Here is a 25268-nt window from a genome sequence, read left to right on the forward strand (position 1 = left end):
AAAATTTTGAAATCTATCAACCAACCTTAAAGTGGAAAACACTAAACCACCAAAAACCCTGGTAATTGTCAAGAGCCGACATAGCTTGGTAGTTAGTCAATAGCAGGAGGAAGAATATACAATACAACCATCTTCCTCCGGTCGGTCCAGATGAGGCTTCTCCTTCCTCCTATACATCCTATACAACCTCTCCCTATCCTTCTCCTCCGCCGTTGCCTTCACTCGTCTTCCTCCGCCATGGCTTCCGCCGCCGGTCTCATCTTCCGAACACCTGCCGCCTCATCCAAACTACATTCTTCACGCCCTAACATTATTATTCCGTATTCATTTTCTTCTACACCATTATTATTTGGCGGTGGTCTGTTTGTTTCCAATAATAATCGCAGAGATGATTGGATGCGGTTTGGAGGAGGGAAGGTGTACGCGTCTCAGCAGCGAGGGTATAGGAAGGCGCGTGGGCGTCCGTCCGCCAGGAGGAAGGAATTGGAGCTTGATGTCAATATTTGTCTCGAACAGCAGTTGCCCGATGATCCTGAGATTTTGGTTTATACTTACTCCTCACTTGATTCATTTCAACATTATCAATTTCAAATTGGACTTAGTTTGCCTATCTTCTAGTTTACTTGTATTAACCTAATTCAATAGTTTGACTGTGAACGAACGAACGAACCAAACATGGCCTTGTTCATTTTCGTCTGTTAAGCTTTTATCGGACAAGACAATGGTTCACAGACAGATAACGGAAGTTATGTTGTTCATAGAACGGTTCACAAACATAAACAATGTTTAATTTGATTTGGCTAACTGGGAATGGTCAGTGTGTGTCAACGGTTTGGTCTGGCTACTAAGTGTGTTGATGTTTTTCGTTTTGTTAACTATAAATTGTTGCATAATACTCATACGTATTTTTGTTTTATTACTTTTATAGTTAATAATTTTGTTTGGTTTTATATGATAAGATTCGAAAGGTTGTTAAATGTATTAAAAACCCTTTGATGAAGGAACATAAACAAACAAACATTGACAAATATCAACGGACATAAACAAACACATAATAGAACGTTTACGAAAAATTGAACAAACATAGCCTCTGTTTGAGTTCGCCCATTTAGTTAATTGAGCGAAATTCCTTGTTCATGTTTGTTCATCTATTAAACAAACAAACATAAATGAACTTTCTACCGAACAGTTTTCCGAACGTCCGGTTCGTTTACAGCCCTAACTACAACTATTGATATAATGATATGTTTGTGATATTTTAGTCATGTGGTTAATAAACCTTTTGTTGAGGACCTGAGTTATGCAAGTGAATAATACTGGAAGTTTAATGGATACTTTCTCTTTTTACTTAGAGAATGGAGAGGCATCACATGCTTTAAATACTATTTTTTTATAAATTTGACAGGATATTGCAGAATTGCTTCGTCTAAACGTTCCTACGGCTATGAAACTAGCATTTGATGGTTTAAAAGATTCTGATTTTAAAACAAGAGATCCTGCCATTGATGATGTTGGGCAATATGAGAGTGTTGAGTTATCAATACTTTTGTGCAATGATAATTTCATACGTGAGCTAAATAAAGACTGGAGGAATTCGGATTATGCTACTGATGTTCTCTCTATGTCTCAGCATGTGCCTGAACTCAAGCTTCCAATGGTAATAACCCCACTATGATATACTCCCTACCTAGTGAAATTGACAGCCGGTTTTGAGTCCTAAATGAGTTGTTTTTTAACTTTGAATGGATAAGAATGTTTCGGTGTATAGTGAAAGGTGGATGATGATGATGTCAAAGTATTAAAAGAAGAAAAAAATCATCACTTTTTAAATGCACCAGGGTTGAATTTTTAAGATGAAAACTTAACTAAATCATGTGATGAATTACTAAACATAAAATGACATGTTTTTTCCATCTTTCAGTTAATGTTGGGTGACATAGTAATTTCAGTTGAAACGGCTGCAAGACAAGCCGAGGAAAGAGGGCACACTCTTCTTGATGAGATACGCATTCTTATGGTTCGTAAAAAATTATACTGTATTCGTTAAGCAGTTTTTAGTTAGAAAAGGAGAATTGACTTTTTTATTCCTTGTCATGCATAGAGTTCTCTGAATCTTTGTTTATCTTGTTATAGTATGTGTATGTATACTTGCGTATACATATCAATGTGTATTTACATCATTACATACATATATTGTAGATTTGTAGGTAATCAGATTGGTGTGATTGTTTGTGGATGTATTTATTGGGTTCGAGTCAACATTCAAGTCCCTAGAATTAAGCAAAAGTGTTTATGGACCAATTATTGTTTAGGAGAAGATTGATGATCTTTTAATAATCTTACTTTAAATTTGAAAAGCAACAGTGACTTTCACTTGATTGAAATCTTTGATGACTTACACTTCAGTGCGACCTTATTACATCAATTAATGTACATCTTTTAGGTTCATGGGTTGCTGCATCTTATGGGATTTGATCACGAGCTCAGTGATGAAGCCGAAGCAGAGATGGAGAAGGAGGAGAAACGTCTTCTGATGAGTCTAGGATGGAAAGGCAAAGGATTAATCCAAAGTGCATCTACTGCTGAAGAAGATGAAAACCCTTTACCAAACACTCCTACCGATGGTATTTACTCTTACATATTCTTTGTTACTTAAATTCTTATCCTTATATCTCTCAAGTTCAGAGCAAATTATGTTATTTGAAGGTGGAAATGTGGACACGCTGGTAACGGGTCAAAACGGATTTTGGTTAAAACATGTCATTTTTAATACGGTTGAATCAGGTTGGGTTGAGTCGAACCACCTTTTTATGCATTTTTCAAAATTATGATAGATAGTCAATGTGTTATATACGTGTTACACCAATTTCCAATGTTTGACCCGTTAGACTAATATGGCCTTTTCTCTGTTTTAGCTTAAACCATTTTTTGACCCGTTTGGCAACTAAAATAGCCAATATCGGCTCATTCATAAGTAAACTGGTCAAAATTGCCACTTTCTGATTTTTCTGTTTGAACTTTAAAGGAAGAAATGTGGACACGCTGGTGACGGGTCAAAACGGATTTTGGTTAAAACATGTCATTTTTAATACGGTTGAATCAGGTTGGGTTGAGTCGAACCACCTTTTTATGCATTTTTCAAAATTATGATAGATAGTCAATGTGTTATATACGTGTTACACCAATTTCCAATGTTTGACCCGTTAGACTAATATGGCCTTTTCTCTGTTTTAGCTTAAACCATTTTTTGACCCGTTTGGCAACTAAAATAGCCAATATCGGCTCATTCATAAGTAAACTGGTCAAAATTGCCACTTTCTGATTTTTCTGTTTGAACTTTAAAGTATGTATTAGTAGACTATCTTACGTTTGACTTGTCAAAAGGAAGGAAGAAAGCAGGCAGTCTTCGGTTCTACAAGCCAAAGTTCAATTATATCTTCTGTGATATGGATGGTAAGTTTGACTTCAAATATTTCTTACACATTTTTGAATAATTCACATGTGATTATTAATTATCACTTATTTCAATGGACATAAGGTACACTGTTGAATAGCAAAAGTCAAATATCTGACACAAATGCGAAGGCTATAAAAGAGGCCTCATCAAGAGGTGTAAAAGTGGTTATAGCCACCGGAAAAGTAAGAACAATTCATTTTTGTGATAACTTTCTCAAGTGATTGTTTTTGACTCACTATGAACGGTTCGAACCGGGTTATGGTTTATAAATTTATGTCTGGCAACTTAAACGGGCCAAATAACTGACAGGCCCGTCCAGCTGCTGTTAATCTTTTGAAGACAGTAGATTTAGCAGGCAGAGACGGAATTGCCTCGGAGTATTCACCTGGTGTTTTCTTACAGGTTTGATGTGTTACCGATTCTGGTTGATGTTATATTCTTTCTTCTTAGTTTGGTTATCATCAAAACTTTATCTTTTTAGTTCTTACTCTGAACTCCACACTTCTAAGTCTTTAGGGTTTGCTTGTTTATGGTACACAAGGCCAGGAAATTCACAGAAGAAATTTGGACATAGATGTTTGTAAAGAGGTATTTTCTGTTAGCGGATTTGGAACACGCGTATATACATTTTTCAAACTTTTTCCAATAACTTTGATTGTCAAAGATGCTGCAATTGTTGCAGGCATTTCATTACTCTGTTGAGCACAATATTCCACTTGTTGCATTCAGTGAGAATCGTTGTTTGACTTTATTTGGTCATCCACTTGTGGACTCGCTTCACACCATATATAACGAGCCGAAGGTAGCTGAGTCAGCATTCTCTTTTATTTGTTTTGGTAAATGGAAACCTGTGGGCTTCTCATTATATTATTTTTTGATAGGCAGAGATTATGTCTTCGGTGGATCATCTCTTAAGCAGCGGTGGTATACAGGTATTTTTTTTTTTTGAAAAAAGTATTCATGTTTGCCTATTTTAAATGCATATGATTTATTAGAGATAAAACATAACCAAAATCAATTGAGGAGTTAATTTCACAAACGGTCTATCTGGTTTGACCTAAGTAACATCTTTGGGTACTAAGGTTTTAAAGTAACAAGTTTGTGGTTTTATTTTTGTAATGAGTTTGGGGTCTAAGGCTAATTTCCGTTTTTTTCTATAAAATTAGGTAAGATGACCAAAATACTCTTATTAATAAAATGGTGGTGCTAGTTGCCTGCGATGAGGGTTGGTGGTGGTTGCAAGATAAGATCTGTCTGGCTGGCTGTGTGTGTGTGTGTATACTGTTTAATATCAAAAAGGTGTGGTCCAAATTAATTATTTATTAGAAAGGGTATATTGGTCATTTTACCTAAAGTTAATGGAAGTTGGCATATCCAAGCTCATTACAAAATTGGAACCCCAAACCTGAAACCTGTTACTTTTAAACCTTGGTATCCAAAGTGTTACTTGAGCCAAAACATAGACACCATTTGTGTAATTAATTCGGTCAGTTATTATTTATTAACCCATGTTGTCTTGTTTAATTTGAACTACAGAAGTTGTTATTTCTGGACACTCCGGATGCGGTGACGGGTACACTGAGGCCACATTGGTCAGAAGCAACAGCGGGTCAGGCCTCTGTTATTCAAGCACTGCCTGACATGCTTGAAATCGTACCACCTGGCAGTTCAAAGGGCAGTGGAGTCAGAATGCTGCTTGATCATTTTGGTGCAACTGCAAACGAGGTGATGGCAATTGGTGATGGTGAAAATGATATTGAGATGCTTGAATTGGCTTCTTTAGGGATTGCTTTGAGAAATGGGTCCGAGAAAACAAAAGCTTTAGCTGATGTAATTGGTGTCAGCAATGATGAAGATGGAGTTGCTGATGCAATTTATAGGTATGCGTTTTAACGTACGCGTGTGAGCTCAGAATGAAAAATTTTGAGATTTGGTATTATTATTTATTATTCGATTGTTGGCTAGATACTACTAGACAGATAAAGAAAAAGAAAGCCTTGGTAATGTAGAGAATCTGTAGGCTATTTCTTTTGAGTCCATTTAATATAAGCCTATAAGGTTTGATATTGATACATTACAATGTTGTTTAATTTCTTTGGTTTGGCAGTTTTAACAATTTATAGACAAAAACGTTGTGATTGTTGGGAGTCTGTTATTTCTTGGTGATGGCTAATGGAATCGCAACAAATACTTTGTTAACCACGTAAGACCATAATAAACGAATATATCCGCGAATTAGAGGAGTATTTGGCATGTATGAGACACGGTTTTATAATCATGTATGATAACTGGGGGTATCAATACTAGTCATGTATATGGCCCATTGTCAACCCTACGTGTTTCCATAGGAGTATAGTACCGGACCGACCAATTTTCTATAGTTTTAAAGTCTCAAACACATAAATTGGAGTATCGATGTCGTATTCATCTTAACTCCGTTTTGGACACATTTTGGTTCATCGTGATCCTCTCACATAGGACACGGATGTGCCAAACATGAATTATATTTGTAACAAATACTAAAAATTATTTGTCCAAAATAAGCGAAAACACACTTTCACGTAAATTTCCAACAATATAATAGGTAGTTTTGGGTGTAATGCGTGTGTAATCTATGGTGGGACTGATTGTTGCAAACTTCTTGTTGGCCTAGTCGTTGTATGTATGATTAAGTTTCAGAGAAATGTTGAATAATTTAGAGATTACCTTATAATCAGTCAGACATCTTATTGATTTAGCACAATATTCCCATTCATTTGTGTTTTCAAAAAAGAAAAGAAGGAACATGTTTTGTTATGGATAATCTAACATAAAGTTGAGTTATCTTACAAAAGGCCATGAAAATACTAAAAATGAAAAAAATTGTGTGTTGTGCCCCCCCCCCCCCCCACCTTTCGTGCGGCAGAAACAATAATAATAATAATAATAATAATAATAATAATAATAATAATAATAATAATAATAATAATAAATATAAATATAAAAAAATAAAGTAAAAAGTTCACTCCCACAACCTAAATGCTAAACCTTAAACCTAACACTAAAAGCTAAACTCAAAAGCTAAATTAACAATTTTGGGTTTTCTTTTTTTTTTTACTTATTTTTTTATTTTAACGAGAAGTGAGAACTAACGGATGAAACACTTTAGTTAGTTATTTTATTTTTGTGATTTATATTTCTGAGTTATTATTATTATTACTAGCTTTTGAACACGTGTATTACATATGATTTGTCAAATAATAAAAATAAATAAGATCCGTTATTTCAATTATGATCTCAAAATACCTATGAATTAATTTAATATACAAAGTAAAATTATGAAATATATTTTGGTTGGTTCGGTTCATTTCCTTTTTTGTTAAAAAAAGTGGTTCGTTCGTTTATTTTTGCTAAAAAAAACTGGCCCGATTCATTTATTTTTGTTTAAAAAAGTGGTTCGGTTTGTATGTATAAAAAAGTTCGGTTCGTTTATTTTTGTTAAAAAATGTGGTTCGGTTCGTTTCTTTTTGTTAAAAAGTAGTTCAGTTCATTTATTTTTGTTAAAAAATGTGGTTTGGTTTTTATTTTTGTTAAAAAAGTAGTTCGGTTCGTTTATTTTTATTAAAAACACTGGTTCTGATTGTTTGCTTTTGTTAAAAAACTGTTCGGTTAAGTTATTTTGTTAAAAGAAAAGGTAGTTTGGTTCGTGTTGTTTTGGTAAAAAAGTAGTTTGGTTCATTTATTTTTAACCACCTGATTAAGTAATGAGAAATAAAAAAATGACTATTTTATTCCCGACTTAATAAAAAAAAAAGAAACTGAGTAAACACAAAAACTGAAATAGCAAGAAATTTAAAAATGTATTAAAGTTGTGTAGATGATCAAACTTTAAATATGAAAATGAAACTCACGCAATAATAAATAAAATTCACATTACGCTATTATAACCTAATTAATAAAATGGTTTTGACCATAAAACCCATCTTATCTTATATTATCTTATCTTATATTACTCTACTAATAAACAAAAATAATAATAATGATGTGACATAATCGCATTAAATCCTGATTTCTAATCTCTATTCTCATTAATCCATACTATCCGTGAGTCATTGGTTGAAATCATTTTGTCAATTAAGTTATAAAATAGTTAGTTTTCCATTCTAATATTATAATATTTCATCTCATTTATACTAGTTATTAATGAGTTATGAACCAAAACCATTTTAACAATTGAGTTATACAATAGTTAAGAAATTAAAAGTAAAAGATTAATTGAAAATCAAACAAGTAGAAAATAGTAAAGAACAATCTTTTTATAAGGTTGTTTCGTTCCTTCAATGTCCGGTTTTTCTCATGAACATTATATGCCGTATTATTCAAACATGGTCTAAAATTGTTTTATATTGGATGACAATTTGAATACTTGTGATAAAACAACAAATGTATATAAAGAGATTTTATCAAATTTATAAATTTAAGATTCCAGACTTCTTATTTCTTGTACAATACATTTTATTTTTTGTACCTTCAATTTTGTTCATTTATTTTAAATAGCAAACTTTATTTTTATTATTTAACAAATCCCGTATAATGCAGGGGTATAAAAGCTAGGAAACAGATAACATGAATAAGGGGTTGTTTGATAGCCTCTAAATAGTCATTAATAAGCTAAAGCTACCTCGTAATGACTACCTTTTAACCATTCAGACTTAAGTCTACCTTTTAACGTCATTAAAAGCTAGCCTCTTGTTAAACAACCCTAAGATTAAGATGAAATACTAAAATTTAGGATTTCAACATTTTCTTTTTTTATTATTATTGGAAGATTATTTGTTTCTGTTATTTGTTTTTGAGAGGTTTTTAAATTAGCAGACGGAGGAAGAAGAATATATAGCTAGCTTTCTTTCTTTCTTTCTTCTCCGTCCGCCATGGCTGCCACCGACGGTCTCACCTCCTTCCGAACACTCTGCTCCTCATCCAACCTCCACTCTTCACGCGCTAACATTATTATTCCGTATCATTCAGCTTCTTCAATTACAATTTCTTCCTCCTCTGCACCATTATTATTTGGCGTTCGTCTGATTGCTGCTTCTTTGAATAATAATCGCAGAAGAAGAAGATATGATTGGATGCACCCCATATACGCCTCCTCCTCCTCCTCGCAGCGAGGGTATGGGAAGGTGCGAGGCAGTAAGAAATTGGAACTCGATGTTAACATCCGTCTCGAACAGCAGTTACCTCATCATCATCCTCAAATTCTGGTAATTATATACTATAGATTAAAAACCTTTGATGAAGGAACATAAACAAACAAATGTTAACCAATATAAACAAACACATTATTGAACTTTCATGAACACAATTGAACGAACATGGCCTCTATTCGTGTTAACGAAATTCCTTGTTCATGTTCGTTCATTTATTAAACGAGCGGACAAAAATGAATTTCCTGCCGGACATCCAGTTTGTTTACAGCCCTAACTCCAAGTATTGATATAATGATATTCTTGTGATATTTTAGTCATTGGTTAATAAAACCTTCTGTTGAGGACCTGAGTTATGCAAGTGAATATAATGGAAGTCTCGCGATGGAGAGGCTGCCTTCACTTGTTTTAAATATTATTTTTTTTTTCTAAATTTGACAGGATATTGCAGAAACGCTTCGTCTAAACGTTCCAATGGCTATGAAACTAGCGTTTGATGGTTTAAGAGATTCAGATTATAAAACAAGAGATCCTGCCATTGATGATGCTGGGCAATATGAGAGTGTTGAGCTATCAATACTTTTGTGCAATGATGATTTCATCCGTGAGCTAAATAAAGACTGGAGGAATTCGGATGTTGCTACTGATGTTCTTTCTATGTCTCAACATGTGCCTGAACTCAAGCTTCCAATGGTAACAACTTCAACTATGATACACTCCCTACCTTGTGAATTTGACAGTTGGTTTCGAATCTTAAACAATTTACTTTTTAACTTCGAATTTATATGAATGTCTCGGTGTAGAGTGAAAGGTAGATGATGATGTGAAAGTTTTAAAAGAAGTAATAAAAAATCTTCACTTGTTAAATCTTCTATTAGAGATGAATTGTTAAGATTAAAAGTTAACTAAATCATGGGATGAAAGAATAACTAAACACAAAATGACATGAATTTTTCATCCCGCAGTTAATGTTGGGTGACATGGTAATTTCAGTTGAAACGGCTGCAAGGCAAGCCAAGGAAAGAGGGCACACTCTTCTTGACGAGATACGCATTCTTATGGTTTGTCTAAAACTTATACTTTATTTTTGAAGCAATATTAAGTTTTAACAAAAGAGAATTGATATATTTTCATTCCTTGTCATGCGTCTTGTTTGGATGTTTAGTTCTTTGAATCTTTGTCTATTTGTTATAGTATGTGTATGTAATTATGTATACTCATATATGTACATATGTGTATGTGTGTATAAATGTGTAGATTTGTAGGTTACTAGATTGGTGAGAGTGTTTCTGATATACACAACTACACACGAATAGGCTAAATAAGGAAATCAAACAAGATATCTTAAGGATGTGAAACCCTATTATACTAATACAGTTATCTCTAACATATGTATGTATACATACTTTCACATGCATAATGAGTACATGATAAATCATATGAGTAGCTCTAAATATAAACAAATCAAATAATGGGAGTCATTATAGCATGATGGATTCAATGGATTTGATAGCTAAGGTGACTTTCACTAAGAAGATAATGTTACAAGATATACTTAAATTTGATTCTTATTGTCTCTTGCATGAAGACATTATAATGCTCTTCACGTTCCTTGGTGTTAGGTATCAAATAATAGAGGGGGCTCAATTGTAATAATAGCATAGTATGAGGGTTGAAAGTGTAGCTGGTCAATTGAATCAAATTAGTCATGAAAATATAGTAACGGGAAAATAAGATTTGTTATCCTTACACCTAGGTATTTCTTTACGTGCATTACTGTCGTACTTGTTTTCCCAACAGTCTACTGAAATTTTTGTTTATATAACTTGATAGTGAACCTATGTTCCCATTCTCAACACTCAAGTCTCCAGAATTATGCAACAGAGTTCGTGGCCCAGTTATTGCTGTATAGAAAATTTTTGATATATTAATCAATAGCAACAGTTGCAGCTTGGCTCAAAAAGAACTTTTTTTATGATGAAAAGTCAAAATACATCTAGAATGTAACAAATACAGCCTTTATAATGCTGCAACTTTAATGAGTGCATTGCATCACATTTATCTGTCCACATTAGGATCTCAATTCAAACGACTACTCTACTGATTGAAATAGGATATATAGTCTATGAGTGATTAGTGATTAATTATGCATTTCATATAAGACTAATAACCATCAAATGGGTTCTGAAAAGTTCTAGGTTGATTTTCTAACTAAAACATCACAGGAAAACAAATCAAATAACCTGCTGAATGCTGACATAGTTAACAATGGAAGAGGAGTTTTACTAGTGAAAATGGTAAATAAATGTTTATCTATGCTAAAACATGTAGAAGAATATCTCAAAAGAAGTATAATGATCCCTAACTTTATATTGCTGGCTCCATCTTACTTTGAAAAGCAACAGTGACTTGATTGTAAGCTTCAATGACTTACACTTCTGTGCTGCTTGATTAGATCAATTAGTTTAGCCAAATAATAGTTTTATATATTCAATTATATGTATTTTTTTAGGTTCATGGGTTGTTGCATCTTATTGGATTTGATCATGAGCTAAGTGATGAAGCGGAGTCAGAGATGGAGAATGAGGAGGAACGTCTTTTGAAGAGTCTAGGATGGAAAGGAAAAGGATTAATCCAAAGTGCATCTACTGCTGAAGATGAAAATAACCCTCTACTGAACACTTCTACTGATGGTATTTACTCTTGCACCGTGTTTGTTACCTAAATAGTAATCCCTATGTTTCTCAAGTTCAAGCATGTGAATTTTGTTTGAAGGTTGAAATATGAGTGAGGTGGACTGGCTAACGGGTCAAAACAGGTTTTGGTATAAACGTGTCATTTTTGGTGCAGGTCGAATCGGGTTGTGCTAAGCCAAACCACTTTTTTATGCAGTTTTCAAAATTTATGATAAATAGTCAATGCATTAAATAGTATTATTCCAATTTCAGATGTTTGACCCGTTAGACCAATTTGGCTTGTTCTCTTTTTTAGCTATATCTTTTCTTTTTGATCCGTTAAGACCATTTAATGAGTGATTGTGTGTAAATTGGCACCTTTGATTTTGTTGTTCAAAGTAAGCTATGGTAGACCATAATTAAGTTTGACTTGCCAAAAGGAAGGAAGAAAGCAGGCAGTCTTCAGTTCTACAAGCCAAAGTTCAGTTATATCTTCTGTGATATGGATGGTAAGTTTAACTTCAAATGTTTCTTACCCATCTTTTGCATATGATTACTAATGATCATGCATTTCAATGGACATAAGGTACACTTAGAGGTGCACAAACCGGTTTTTTTTGGCCCGGTTTTTTTAAAAAAACCGGTTCGGTTATTAACCGGACCGGTTTTTTTTGGCCCGGAAAAAAACCGGTTCGGTTAATAACCGGACCGGTTAATAACCGGTTTTTTTCTGTCAAAACCCTAACCGGTCTAACCGGTTAGGACCGGTTTAGAAACCGGTTAGAACCGGTTAATAAACCGGTTTTTTTATTAACCGGTTTTTTTTATTAACCGGTTTTTTTTTTTTTTTTTTTTTTTTTAAATTTCGCGGTTTCAAATACGAATATTTGTTTTTTATATTTTGTACTTAATGAAGACCATTATTTTTTCACAGTATAAACAAACCGGTAACTACAAGGCAAACCGGTAACTACAAGGCAAAACGGACTGACCGAAGCCATTCTTTGCTTTCGTTGTTAAGGTTCTTTGCTTGGAAGATGAGTATGAGTGTGTGTTGGTGAATGTGTTTTCAACAAACCAAAGATTAAAAACACATAACTTTCATTTATAGTTTTTACATTAAAAATACAAACATTAAATCGTTATCGCATATTCGTAACTCAAAAATACAAACATTAAATCATTAACACTGAAGAAATCTCTGCCAAGAACTGTTGTTTATGATTTAACTCAAAAATACAAACATTAAATCGTGAACTAGCAGATGCTCCTGTTGTTCCCAATCGCAGTTTGTTCATGATTTGCCTCCATGTTTGCTGTTTCTTTAACTAAATTAGAAAAATCCAAATCAACAAGTAAATAAGAGCACATATTAGGAAAAAGAATGCTTAGACACGATTACATGAACAACTTGCTGTTCTTACTCATGATTTGCCTCCATGTTTGCTGTTTTTTTAACTAATTTTCTTCGCTACCCGATCCCGAGCTATTTCTTAGGTAATCGTCGTACGCGGCTTCTTCATCGGTCATTGGTTGAGTGTGTCCTTCATTGACCTCATCTTCATACAAGCCCGCTTCATACTCCATTTCCCCCTCGAGTGAGCGTTGATGTTGTGCCCTATCTAAAGAGTCCAAGTAATCCTTGTAGCAAATCGACATCTCTATAGCTGGTGCAGTGAGTCGAGTCCTCCTAATCGATATAACCCTGCCAGAAACAGAAAAAGCAGACTCCGAAGCTACCGTGGAAGCTTGGACCGTTAGTAAATCTTTGGCCATGGCGGCGAGGATCGGAAACTCATCCTCCTTACCTCTCCACCAAGCCAGCAAATCAAGACTTCTAAATTCATCCGGAGTCATGTGTTTCACAAAGTTGGTACCACCATACCTTCCAAGTTCACTGCTTGGGGTGTTTACCCTTTGACGTTTACCGGCGTCTTCCCAAATCATGTAGTACATCCCCATTTCAAGGTCGGTTTGGGATTGGGATTGGGCAACAGCTCTTAACGAGTCATGAATTTGGGAAGACGACCCGTATTTTGTAAGGTAGACATCATACATGTTTGACAAGGTGGTGTTGAAAGCATTCTTTAAAGTTTGGCTATAATAGGGGTTTTGATCGTCGTTTAACCCAAGCTCATCACAAATTTTTTCTATTAAAGCTTCAACACCACGAACATTGATGCAAGGGTTTAACGCAGCAGCACATGTCAAAACAGCGGGTAGTTGTTGAAAATATTTTCTAATTTTTTCTTTCATTTTTACACCCATATCAAAATAAGGTGCACCCCTACAATCAAGTTCACTCAACTTTGTGCACATGACAACAATTTTTGGTAAAGCAATGGGGCTTGTTGGATAGTAAACCCCGGATAAACTAGTTGTGCAAGATTTAAAAATTTGAAGGACCTCCGTAACGATCTCAATCAATAACCAGTTTCTAGGATCATATGGTGCACATTTACCCCTACTTGACAAAATTTGATGAAACGCAATTAATGATTCTTTTTGTTGGATGGCTTTCTCAAACATATTACAAGTCGAGTTCCATCTTGTTGGACAATCCCAATTTGGCCCCAATCATTGACAATTAGCTTCTACACAAAATTTTTTGTATCTTGAAAATGTTTTATTGTTGCTAAAAACATCTCGTAACATTCTTTTAAAACTGTTTCTTTGCGTTTCGATCACGTTTAACCCATCTTGCACGGCCAAGTTGATAATATGTGCAATTTATCGGCTATGAAAAAACGCTCCATCACAAATAGGTTTATACTTTAATTTTAAATGGCCAATCGCGGCCGTATTGTTGGACGCGTTATCAAACGAAATTGAAAAGATTTTATCTTCAATTTTGTATTGTCGAATGACTTTATCCAAGATTTGAAAAATATTTCTACCCGTGTGCGGGTAATCAAACAATTGAAACGCAACGGTTCGTTTCATCATTTGCCACGACTCGGGGTCAACCCAATGAGCCGTCACACAAATGTATGAGTCGGGCGAACCATGAGGTACCGACCAAACATCCGTTGTTAAGTTTACACCAGTTTATAAGTTTGAAAAGTATGAAATTAGTTCGGATTTAGCGTTTTTCCATGCTTTAAGACAATCTCTTCTAAGGGTCGAACGACTTACGTGTTGGTAGCGTGGTTGAACATAGTTTTGCATCATCTCCGTGAATTGAGGGTTGTCGAAGTGGTTGAAAGGAAGTGTTTGTTGAATCACAAAGTTTGAAAACTGTTGACGTACCGCTTCAACGTCGTACGTAAACACCCCTCCTTGATTCGTCATCTCCGGCTGCGAACTACTTCCCGCTTCGTCCTTCAAGGCCTTGCAAAAGCGCTGTTGTATATGCGCTTTTAAAGTGGAGTTTGCATCTTTGGCATAGAACTTCAAACAGTGCTTGCATCGAGCTTTTTGGCGACCGTTAGACAGTTCGCATAGGTCGAAATGTTGCCACACATCTTGGTTTCGTTTCGTGGGGATGATCCGAACGACCGTTATGTCTGTGTTCGAGGCACCCATGTTGACGGATGAAGCAGCACTTTGGGAGGCCATGATAATAAGAGCGTATAATCGAGTATGAAATAAACGACTACGAGTATGAAATAAACGACTACGAAATAAGAGCGTATGGAGTGGTAATGTGGTATAATTGAGTGTGAGATAACAAAATAATTGCGTATGAAATAAACGTTTAGAGCTAGTAGAGTTGTATAATCGAGTGTGAGCTAACCTACCCAACCTAAACTATATATAGTTGTTTGTGGGGGTAAAATGTTAAAAAAAACGGCTAGAAATCAAGAAAAAACGGGCAAAAAAGGACCCAAACGGTCATATGGCCGTTTTATAACGGTCAAAAGGTTAACCGGTTTTTGACCGTTAACCGGTTTTTAGGTTAACCGGTTTTTTAATAACCGGTTTTTAAATTTAACCGGTTTTGTTACTAACCGGTTCAATAACCGGTTTTTGTCCACGAATGAGTAACCGAAGTACTAACCGGCGGTTCAATAACCGGTCTAACCGGTTTTTTAATAACCGGTTTTTCTATTAACCGGTTTTCGGTTAAACCGACCAAACCGGTTCTATAACCGGTTTTTTTGAACACCTCTAGGTACACTACTGAATAGCAAAAGCCAAATATCCCACACAAATGCAAAGGCCTTAAAGGAGGCTTCATCAAGGGGTGTAAAAGTTGTTATTGCTACCGGAAAAGTAAGAACAAAAGTGATAACTTTTCGAAGTGATTGTTTTTGATCCACTTACTTATGGACGGGTCGAATTGGGTTATGGTTTATATTTAACAACTTGAATGGGTCAAATAATGACAGACACGCCCAGCTGTTCTTACTCTTTTGAAGACAGTAGATTTAGCAGGCAAAGATGGAATTGCCTCAGAGTATTCACCAGGCGTTTTCATACAGGTTTGATTTATATTATATCCTTCTTTTGAGTTTAATTATCATCAAAATGTTCTTAGTTATTACTCTTAACTCTTCACTTCTAAGTTCTTTAGGGGTTGCTTGTTTATGGTACTCAAGGCCGGGAAATTCACAGAAGAAATTTGGATATAGATGTTTGCAAAGACGTATTTTCTGTTTACAGTTTGGAACACACATTAATGGTTTTCAGTTTTTTTCTTCAAATTTGAATGTCAAAGATGCTGCAATTGTTGCAGGCATTTCATTACTCTGTTGAGCACAATATTCCACTTATTGCATTCAGTGAGAATCGTTGCTTGACTCTCTTTGATCATCTGCTTGTGGCCTCACTGCACACCATATACAATGAGCCGAAGGTAGCTGAGTCTCATTCTCTTTTATTTGTTTTGGCAAGTAATAATATTAATTTTTGACAGGCTGAAATTATGTCTTCGGTAGATCAACTTTTAAGCAGTGAAGTACAGGTAATTCTTGAAAAGAAGTATTTTTTTGGGTCATTTTTTAAATGCATGACCTGTTAGAGATCAAACATAACCAAAATTACTAGCGTTAATTACACAAATGGCCCCTGTGGTTTGGCCTAAGTAACATCTTTGGTTACTATGGTTTAAAAGTAACAAGTTTGGAGTTTTGGTTTCAATTTTGTAACGAGTTTTGGGCTAAGGCTAACTTCTGTTAACTTTAGGTAAAATGACCAAAATAACCTTTTTTAATAATAATGGTGGTGCTAGTTGGATGAGGGTTGGGTGGTGGTTGCAAGATATGTTCGGCTGTGTGTGGTGTTTATATAGTATAAAAAATGAGTGGTCCTAATTAATTCTTTTCTAAAAAGGATATTTTTGTCATTTTACCCGAAGTTAATAGTAAAGTTAGTGGAAGTTAGCCTTAGACCCCAAACTTGTTACAAAACTGAAATCACAAACTCCAAACTTGTTACTTTTGAACCTCAGTATCCGAAGGTGTTATTTGGGCCAAACCACAGGGACCACTTGTGAAATTAACTCAATTAACTATTAACCCATATTGGCTTGCTTAATTGAAACTACAGAAAGTGTTATTTCTGCACACTGCGGAAGGGGTGGCAGGTACACTGAGGCCATACTGGTCAGAAGCAACAGCGGGCCGGGCCTCTGTTGTACAAGCGCAGGCCGACATGCTTGAGATCGTGCCACCTGGCAGTTCAAAGGGCAGGGGGGTCAGAATGCTGCTTGACCATTTTGGTGTGACTGCAAACAAGGTGATGGCTATTGGTGATGGTGAAAATGATATTGAGATGCTCGAATTGGCTTCATTAGGGATTGCTTTGAGTAACGGGTCGGAGAAAACAAAAGCTGTAGCTGATGTAATTGGTGTCAGTAATGATGAAGATGGAGTAGCTGATGCGATTTATAGGTACGCGTTTTAAAGTATACATTTGAGTTAATTCAAACTCAAACACTTGTGATTTGGTATTCTTTTTTATTGTTTTTGGATTGAGATTCTTATTCGTTATTGAGTTAGTTGGCTAGATACTAAGAACAGAAAAGGAAAAAGAAAGCCTTTGACAATTCAAAATTTGTAAATGAACAGGTGAACATAACAATTGCTTCGAATTCATTTAATATATGGTTTGTATAGTGTGATGTTGATCATATTTACAGATAGCATGGTGCGGGTGTGATAAGTTGTTGGGTTCTAGTGTTGATCAGTCAAAAATTTGTTATCAAAAGCCCAGTTTGATAATAATTAGTTAATTAATTAAACCGGTTAATTGATATAAATGTTGCGGAAAATAAACAAGTAATCAACATGAAAGACGAAACCCGACAGAATCATGATTACATACAATAAGAGCATGGGTTATAAAATGATCATCACACATAACTAGCATAAAATCAGGCTTCGACATATTAGCTACTGTTAAAGCATCGATAAAAACTATAGTCTAGTATATTGTGGGCTATAATATTTCCATGATAATCACACATAATTATATAAATCCAATGTCACCGGTGACAAAATTTCTTTATGTAATTTTGACCCATATGCGAATTGTTGACCTGTACAACCATATAAAAGCTTTACTGTAATCAGAACTTTAAACCCGTAATCTCAAGATTTTAAAAATTCCAAAATTGACCTTGGTCATAAATTCGCAATCATCTTCTTTTTGGCTGATAGCCAAAACTTTAAAGTAAGTCAAAATGGCCCGTTCTTAAAATAATGTTTTTTTTTCTTTCAAATCGACATATACCCAAAGTACTCGTAACCAATGTTTTGAACCGTATCAAAACTAACCCACAATCAAAATGTTGTCTGCAAAATGTTGACCCATGCACCCGATAAAAGAATTTCTCTTACTAAAAAACCCAAAACTTGATTTGTGTTACCTATAAATGACAATTAAATTCAAGAAAAGCATACTTGCCAAGTTTTTTTCAGCAGAACTTGTTCTTGGATTCGGCCACCATTTTGAGATTAATAAAATAAGTAGACAATAAAATACTTACTCTAAGCATGAAGGCGCTAATGTGGCTCTTGACACCAAGAAAATTAACCATATCCGGTCTCATTCTCTTCCTACCCACAATAGATGTCTTATCAGCCGACATCAAAACCGGATTTTCACCAAGAACAATCTACCACACAAATAATATATATATAAAAAAGATATAATCATTTGAACAAAACTCAAAATCGGGGTAATTTCTTACCTAAAATTTGAAAACAGAAGAAATAATTGCATGAGAAAGTTATGATATGAAATATACATGAAGCTCGCAATAAACTTTTAAATAAACCTTAAAACCATTGGAAAAGTTGTAACATCCGGCCTCTCGCACCACCAATATTGTCTGCTTTACCCACGAAGAGCTTACGGATTTGTTTTTGGTTGCCCAGGTGGAGACTTCCCAGGAGGTCACCCATCCTGCTATTACTCCCACCTGAGCATGCTTAACTGTGGAGCTCTCCTCTCGTCCACTATTATTAAGCCCAAAACGCGTTGGTGATTTAAGAGGCGGGATATTTACTTATGAACCAAGGATCTCTCTTGTCCACAGCCGATGTGGGATTTGCCTAGGGTGTTACAAACACCCCCCTTTTGGACTCATCGTCCTCGATGAGGTTTGTCCCAACATCAAATCCAAGATGTGGGATTTGCCTAAGGTGTACCTCGCGACACCCCCGGGGACTCACCGTCTCTGATGAGGTTTGCCCCACCATCCCAAACGGCACAAGAGTGACTCTAATACCACTTGTAACATCCGGCCCCTCGCACCACCAATATGTCCACTTTGCCAACGAAGAGCTTACGGATTTGTTTTTGGTTGCCCAGGTGGAGACTTCCCAGGAGGTCACCCATCCTGCTACTACTCCCGCCTGAGCACGCTTAATTGTGGAGATCTCCTCTCGTCCACTACCATTAAGCCCAAAACGCGTTGGTGATTTAAGAGGCGTGACATTTACTTATAAACCAAAGATCTCTCCTGTCCACGGCCGATATAGGATTTGCCGAGGGTGTTACAATAGTTACTATTAACTTGTTACCAAAGACACCCATAAGTCTATGTCTAAGCCAATTTCACAATCCTTAGTCTTGAAGCACTTAAACCTAGCAACTTTGACTTATAAAAGTGGTAGTAAATGGATCGCACTTTTACAATACAATGAACAACATATACTTTTGATGCACTCCACATATTGATTTCTTCTTTGTTTATACATGATGTGGGCGAATTAAAAAGGCGATGCAAATTTTTATATAATATAGAAATATCTTCCACCCGCGATGCAAATTTTTATATAATATAGAAATATCTTCCACCCGCCTCGCACATTGTGATGGCCGCTCTATTAAAACGTTTGCTAGCTCTAACATATGCAGTTGCAGTTCCCTGTTAGTGACTCCTTTTTGAATTCTAGCAAATATAAAGGTGACCTTAGTATGTGTATTAGCTAACAAAAACAATGCATCTTTTTAAGAGAATTTCACATTCTGCTAAAATATTTTTTAAAATGTTGGTAATCATGACAGGATAGCATACTAGCGTTCGAGCCTTTTGGGTACAACTGATGAAAATCATGATCTTCCAAACTCGGTAATGCATCATCAATCTATATATTAAGTTAAAAATAATAAAACAAAGATGTAAGTGAGAAGTCAATGCAATCAAATCATAGTGTATAATGAAAAACATGTTTAAATAAAAATAAGCACGACAAGAAATTTATGATGTAAGTGGAGCCATATAGGAGACAAGTCCCTTGAATAGAAGATAGGGGTTCTGATGCAGAGAAAGGGTCTTGTTCATAGTTCACAATTCTTGTACAACCTGTAGTTGTTGCCAATAAATTTACTTTCATGAATCAGCAATGCAAAAAAAAAAAAAAAAAAAGAAATAAAAAAACTGAACAAATAAACAATTTATATAAAATTACTGAATGCTACAGATATAGAAACTAATCATCCAATATGCTTTGAAGATGACAAACAATTTAAACAATAAAGTACTAAAATGCCCCTGCACACACAATATACATTAAATCCGTAGGACAGAAATGCCACTAAAATTATACATTTAGTGATGCCTATTATAATCATCTTTTTAGAGAAGTGTATATTGCAATTGATGTTTCTGGTATTGTAATTTTTGTTTATGATATTACTCCCTAACAATGATCATTTTTGTTTCATTGTAACGTATTGTTTAAATTTTCATAGAAAATGAAGTCGTCGCCAAGGGTAATTATGTAATTTTTAAAAAGTGTTCAACCCTACTTATCCCAAACATGTGATAGTCAGTGTTGCAAAAATCACGACTAGGAGCCTATTAATCCCCGATTAATCAATTGTTAGTCCCCACTTCACTAATTAATTTTGGGCTAATTGGTCAATGGTCAAATCCGGTCAAAATTAGGATCAATCGGACTTAATCGGCCTTTTCGATGAGGTTCTAGCCAAAATCGGCAATTTTTTGCGAGATTTTGACCAAAATCAGTGGTTTCCGGTGAGATTCCATAAAAAATCAGTGGTTTCCTGTGATTATGCAAACTATGACAACATTTAACCAAAATGCCCCTAATAGATTTGTGCATCATATATTGTGACAATTAAGACCCGTAAGTCCATAACAGAACTTTAACAGTTAAGACCCGTAACTAATTTATGACTAGTTAAGACCTAGTTTAGAGCATTTTGACAATGACTTTTAAAAGTCAAAGATGTTCATTCAAGGACATGAAGGCTCCTATAAAAGCAAAATGTTGTTCTGCTCCCTTCATGTTTAACATTAGGTGGTGAGTGAGAAGGAACTGAACTAGAACTTGCAGAAGCTAGGCTTGAAAACATTTGAGGTTCAATAAAAGCTTCTTGTAGAGGAATTCCATGACTTGCTTGGGTATAAATTGTTGTGATAGGAGTATAAGTACTCTTGTTGGAAGGAGGTGCTCCACCATATAAGGTAGGACCGTGATCAACTTTAGATGAATTTTGGTATTTAAATCATACTCTCTTCTCTAATTTTTCCACAAAATCCATACATTTGAGATTTGAGTTTTTGAAATACCCATTTTCAGTTAGCACAGGCACGTAAGTTGAGTATGAATTGAGAAAAGCATCCTTCAAAGTATTAATCCTGTCCGCTTCATCATCATGCAAATCAAACCGATTCAGCTCAGCCAATAAGTGACGGTATCTTGTCAACAATTCCCCAACTGTCTAATTAATCATGATATTGAAATTTTTATACTGAAACTTCAGCATTGACCTTTTGTTTTCATGAGTATTACCAAGAATCCTTGCTTTTAAAACTGCATACAATGGTGCAGTATCTTTGATATAATTAAATTGATGAAAGATATGCTCAGGTAAAGCCATTGTCAAGGTGCAATATGTCTTCACTTCAATGTCATAAGCTTTCTTCTCAGGAATAGACATAGACTCAGGAGCTTTGAGAGGTTGACCAAGGCCAGGAGCATCAACCACTGGTCTCACACATGTAGCTAGTATCTAAACTTGTTAGACAATCTGAATCAATTACCCCCAAATGAGATCTAAGTCTTAAATCCCATCTCTGGAAATCATCAAGACAATTAACCTTCGGGGTCTTGGCATGAGAATCAATCTCAGTATTGATGTGCTAAAAGTAGTTATACAAAAATACGCTACTAAGTAATAAATTCTAGACTCTTAAACTTAATTAAAACTACTAACTGGCAAGTGTATCGGTTGACTCTAGTACAGTTTAGTAAGTCTGGATATCGAACCATAGACTCTTTAAATTACATAAATGTACTAAATTAGACTCAACTAAAAACACGACTATTTAATTTTATATTTATTTATAGGGGTTTTTACTGAAAACTATATTTAAACTAATTAAGAAAAACAAGTAAAATAGGCATAAGACAATTTGATTGATTTAAATCAGATGACAATGGAAAACCACCTAGGCTAGAATCCCCAAAGTTTCAGTTATCAATTAATCGGGATATGCTTGTTATGGAATTGGGATCATAAAATAATCACTTTAAAGAAAACCCGAACACGACCCTTGACCCTTCTCAAGAAGACACCTATGGATTTCTATTAAGTTATTAAAAACACCAGTTTTAATATTAGACTTCCTTACGGTTATCCAATTAATTATGAATGAGTACCTTTAAACAAAATCCTACCTTACAACACGGAAATCAAAGGTAGTTTAATAAATTCATTTGACTCAATAGACAAAGCTAATAAATCAAACCTAGACGGACTCCTTAAGAAGAACTAAATCTAGCAATCTTAATCAACAAAAACCTATCAAATAATCTATCACTTTACAACTTTTTAGATTAATCACACTTAGGCTTAATTAATTACTATTGTTTCTATGGTTTTAATGTATATCAACCACAACCTAGTAAAAAACATTCAATAGATGACATAACAGAATCCTATTATATGAAATAATCACCAAAGACTCTGTAAAACAATAACATTCATCAAACAAAACTAAACACACATATGCATCGAATAAATGACAAGATTATTGTTTACTGATTCATAAACCCATAAGCAAAAGCAAATCCCAAGAAAAATCAAACTTAACAATGGTTCATCATAAGTCTAGGCAGTCTATAATGTTTAGCCTAGCATCGGTAAATCAAACGAAACAAGAAAGATGGAACTCAATGATGAAAAAAACTAAACACGATAGATTAAAGGCGATAAAACCTACAGTCTTCGATCCCGCTTCAATAGTACGTCACCCGAGAATTCCAAGCCTCCAAAGCCTTCAAAACTTGCAATACTGACTCCGAAATTTCGTCCAAAATGGCTCTGGTTCGTCTCCTATATTAGGGTTGAGGTTAATAATGTTTATATAGTGATTAGAGCCGAAAACCATTGCAAACCTCGAAAATTTTTGGAAAATAGGGCTCGTCGCATCACGTGACAATCAAAGGGAAGGTGGACGCGCGTGGCGGCGCGCAAGAAAACAAACCAGCCACCCCCTTGACCAAGCCGCGTCGCGTGGCTAGCTAGGGAGGGCTGGTCGCGTGTGGTGGCATGCTCAATTTTGTTGGGTTCGCTTGCCGGTTCGGTCCGATTCAATCTTGGTTCGTTATGGTTCACGGTTTTAGCTCGTTTCCTTCTTGTTTCTTGCTCTTTTTAGCCGTGCTTATTGACTGAAACCTATAAGACATTATTTAGTTAGTAATATACACATTCTAAATGAAAAACAAATGAAAACTAATAGAATATTAAAATAAACTATACAGGAGAAAACATGTATATTTAGAATTTTATCAAGTATCGTAGTTAAGCATTGTTTGCATGAGAGAATGCTGAGAAGCAAGGGCATAATAATTTGTCATCTTGAAAGTTTGGGTTTAACTTGTTAAAAATGAAAGTTTAAGGATGAAAAATGAATAAAACTTGAACTTAGAAAGAGAATGAGTAGCGAATGAGTAGAAAATGTAAGGTCTAGCGAATGAAGGGTGTGCTGCGAATGAGAAAACCGTAATGATTAACGAATGATGAAACTATGACGAATAAACAGAATAACGAATGAAGTGTTTTAGCGTGTGGGTATGGCGAATGATTATAGCGTAAAAGTATGATGAATGAATGTAGTGAATGAGTTTGACGAATGAAGGTAACGAACGAATTAAGTAACAAATGAGCTTAATCAATAACGAATGAATCGTTAGAACAGTTATAACAAACTTCTAACTAACTACCGAATGAACTCAAGATCAATAGTGAATGAACTCATTTAGCTCAAGAAATTAACGAATGAGCTCATATACATTCAAACTCAAACCTAGACAATATACCAAACCAAAATCACACCAATTCAATACCAAATCAACACCAAAACACTCGCAATCACGCCACAACCAAACCAAACCAATTCTGAACACATTCCTAATCAAAATTCAGTCAAACATATAACAAATTTTGACTAATTAAAGTCAAAATCAACCATTCAAATCACTGTAGACTCTCGCTTAAATCCAAATCCAATCAAATTGATCAATTCCTTTCAATTAGATCAATCCAGACCTAATATCAATCCATTCGAACAATCCTTGATTCAAATTAACTTTAATTATCAATTCAATTGCCCTTAACAGATTAATTTTTAGTTCGTTCAAGATCCGTACAGCTTTTCAATCAAATCCGTCTCACACAAGCAATTAGGCTAATCTAGTTCACAAATCAATCAATCAGACGTCCAGATGCTTTGATACCACTTGAGAATACAATTGTGATCATGATTTATTACTTTGGAGCCAGTTTTGTGATAAGATCAATAATTAATGGATTAGGGTTACGGTTTATGTAAGTGTGTGTATTGAGAGAGAATTTAGTCAGCATAACAAGAAGGAAGTAAGCAAAATAATCAGAACAGTTAAATTATCAATAGCTTACAACCTATATATAGACGACGACTCATTCTCTATACATGCATAGTGAATGAGCCACATTCGCTACGGCATTCGCTAACATTCCCCTAGCGAATGTCCGTATATGTTAACATCCCATTCGCTAATATTCCCTAGAGAATGAGGAACCAAGACAGTATTCATTCAATATACATTCCTTCATCATCACCCTTCTTCTTGGATTCATCATCTTCATCCCTTTTTCTTTTCTTACTTTCAAACTTCTTAAGCGTTTTGAGGTTTTCTTTGGAACTTCAGCTTTCTCATTAATCTTATTTACTTCAAGATTGAATAGTTCTTTAAATTGGGCTCTTTTCATCAAGCCACATCAACTTTAGTCCAACCATGTCTAGCAAGAAGTCTTTCAGTTTCTTCAGCCATATTTTCTGTAAACTCAAGCTCTTGAACTTCCTTCTTCTTCTCTGCCATCTCCAATAGTTTATTATTATCATCTTTAACATATTTTCTCCCTTTGTCTGAAAACTACCTGATCCTCTTTGATTTGTTGTATTGTTTAGCCATGAAGTTTCCTTGATCTTTTGTTCTGATAAACACTCTTTCAAAATGTCTTTCTACATATTCTCTTGGCATGCCT

At 35.0% G+C, this 25268-nt stretch overlaps 2 protein-coding genes across 2 annotated transcripts; both read left to right on the top strand.

Moving 5' to 3' along the window:
* Window positions 1-435: 435 nt before the first annotated feature.
* LOC143628339 (endoribonuclease YBEY, chloroplastic-like) lies at window positions 436-5490 on the top strand. The gene is made up of 11 exons (XM_077097959.1): window positions 436-543; window positions 1406-1657; window positions 1922-2017; window positions 2444-2624; window positions 3385-3453; window positions 3539-3639; window positions 3767-3859; window positions 3974-4045; window positions 4140-4259; window positions 4339-4389; window positions 4994-5490. Exons 2-11 carry the CDS (start codon window positions 1445-1447, stop codon window positions 5348-5350), a joined length of 1353 nt encoding a protein of 450 aa, XP_076954074.1. The 5' UTR covers window positions 436-543; window positions 1406-1444; the 3' UTR covers window positions 5351-5490.
* Window positions 5491-8620: 3130 nt separating this feature from the next.
* LOC143628340 (endoribonuclease YBEY, chloroplastic-like) lies at window positions 8621-17362 on the top strand. The gene is made up of 11 exons (XM_077097960.1): window positions 8621-8700; window positions 9085-9336; window positions 9609-9704; window positions 11156-11336; window positions 11759-11827; window positions 15433-15533; window positions 15650-15742; window positions 15835-15906; window positions 15997-16116; window positions 16177-16224; window positions 16809-17362. Exons 2-11 carry the CDS (start codon window positions 9118-9120, stop codon window positions 17163-17165), a joined length of 1356 nt encoding a protein of 451 aa, XP_076954075.1. The 5' UTR covers window positions 8621-8700; window positions 9085-9117; the 3' UTR covers window positions 17166-17362.
* The last annotated feature ends 7906 nt before the right edge of the window (window positions 17363-25268 follow it).

This window comes from Bidens hawaiensis, unplaced genomic scaffold (assembly GCF_021521415.1).
Source record: "Bidens hawaiensis isolate Kalapana, Puna unplaced genomic scaffold, B.hawaiensis_p1.1 tig00004876_1, whole genome shotgun sequence".
In the NCBI taxonomy this organism is placed as follows: domain Eukaryota; kingdom Viridiplantae; phylum Streptophyta; class Magnoliopsida; order Asterales; family Asteraceae; genus Bidens; species Bidens hawaiensis.

What these genes read in the sequence shown, in the direction of transcription:
- LOC143628339 (XM_077097959.1), top strand. Translation starts at nt 1,445, where the DNA reads ATGAAACTAGCATTTGATGGTTTAAAAGATTCTGATTTTAAAACAAGA. An exon ending in CTGAACTCAAGCTTCCAATG is followed by an intron (nt 1,658 to 1,921) that starts GTAATAACCCCA and finishes TCCATCTTTCAG; the next exon opens with TTAATGTTGGGTGACATAGT. An exon ending in TATCTTCTGTGATATGGATG is followed by an intron (nt 3,454 to 3,538) that starts GTAAGTTTGACT and finishes AATGGACATAAG; the next exon opens with GTACACTGTTGAATAGCAAA.
- LOC143628340 (XM_077097960.1), top strand. Translation starts at nt 9,118, where the DNA reads ATGGCTATGAAACTAGCGTTTGATGGTTTAAGAGATTCAGATTATAAA. An exon ending in ACTGAACACTTCTACTGATG is followed by an intron (nt 11,337 to 11,758) that starts GTATTTACTCTT and finishes ACTTGCCAAAAG; the next exon opens with GAAGGAAGAAAGCAGGCAGT. An exon ending in ATATAGATGTTTGCAAAGAC is followed by an intron (nt 15,907 to 15,996) that starts GTATTTTCTGTT and finishes CAATTGTTGCAG; the next exon opens with GCATTTCATTACTCTGTTGA.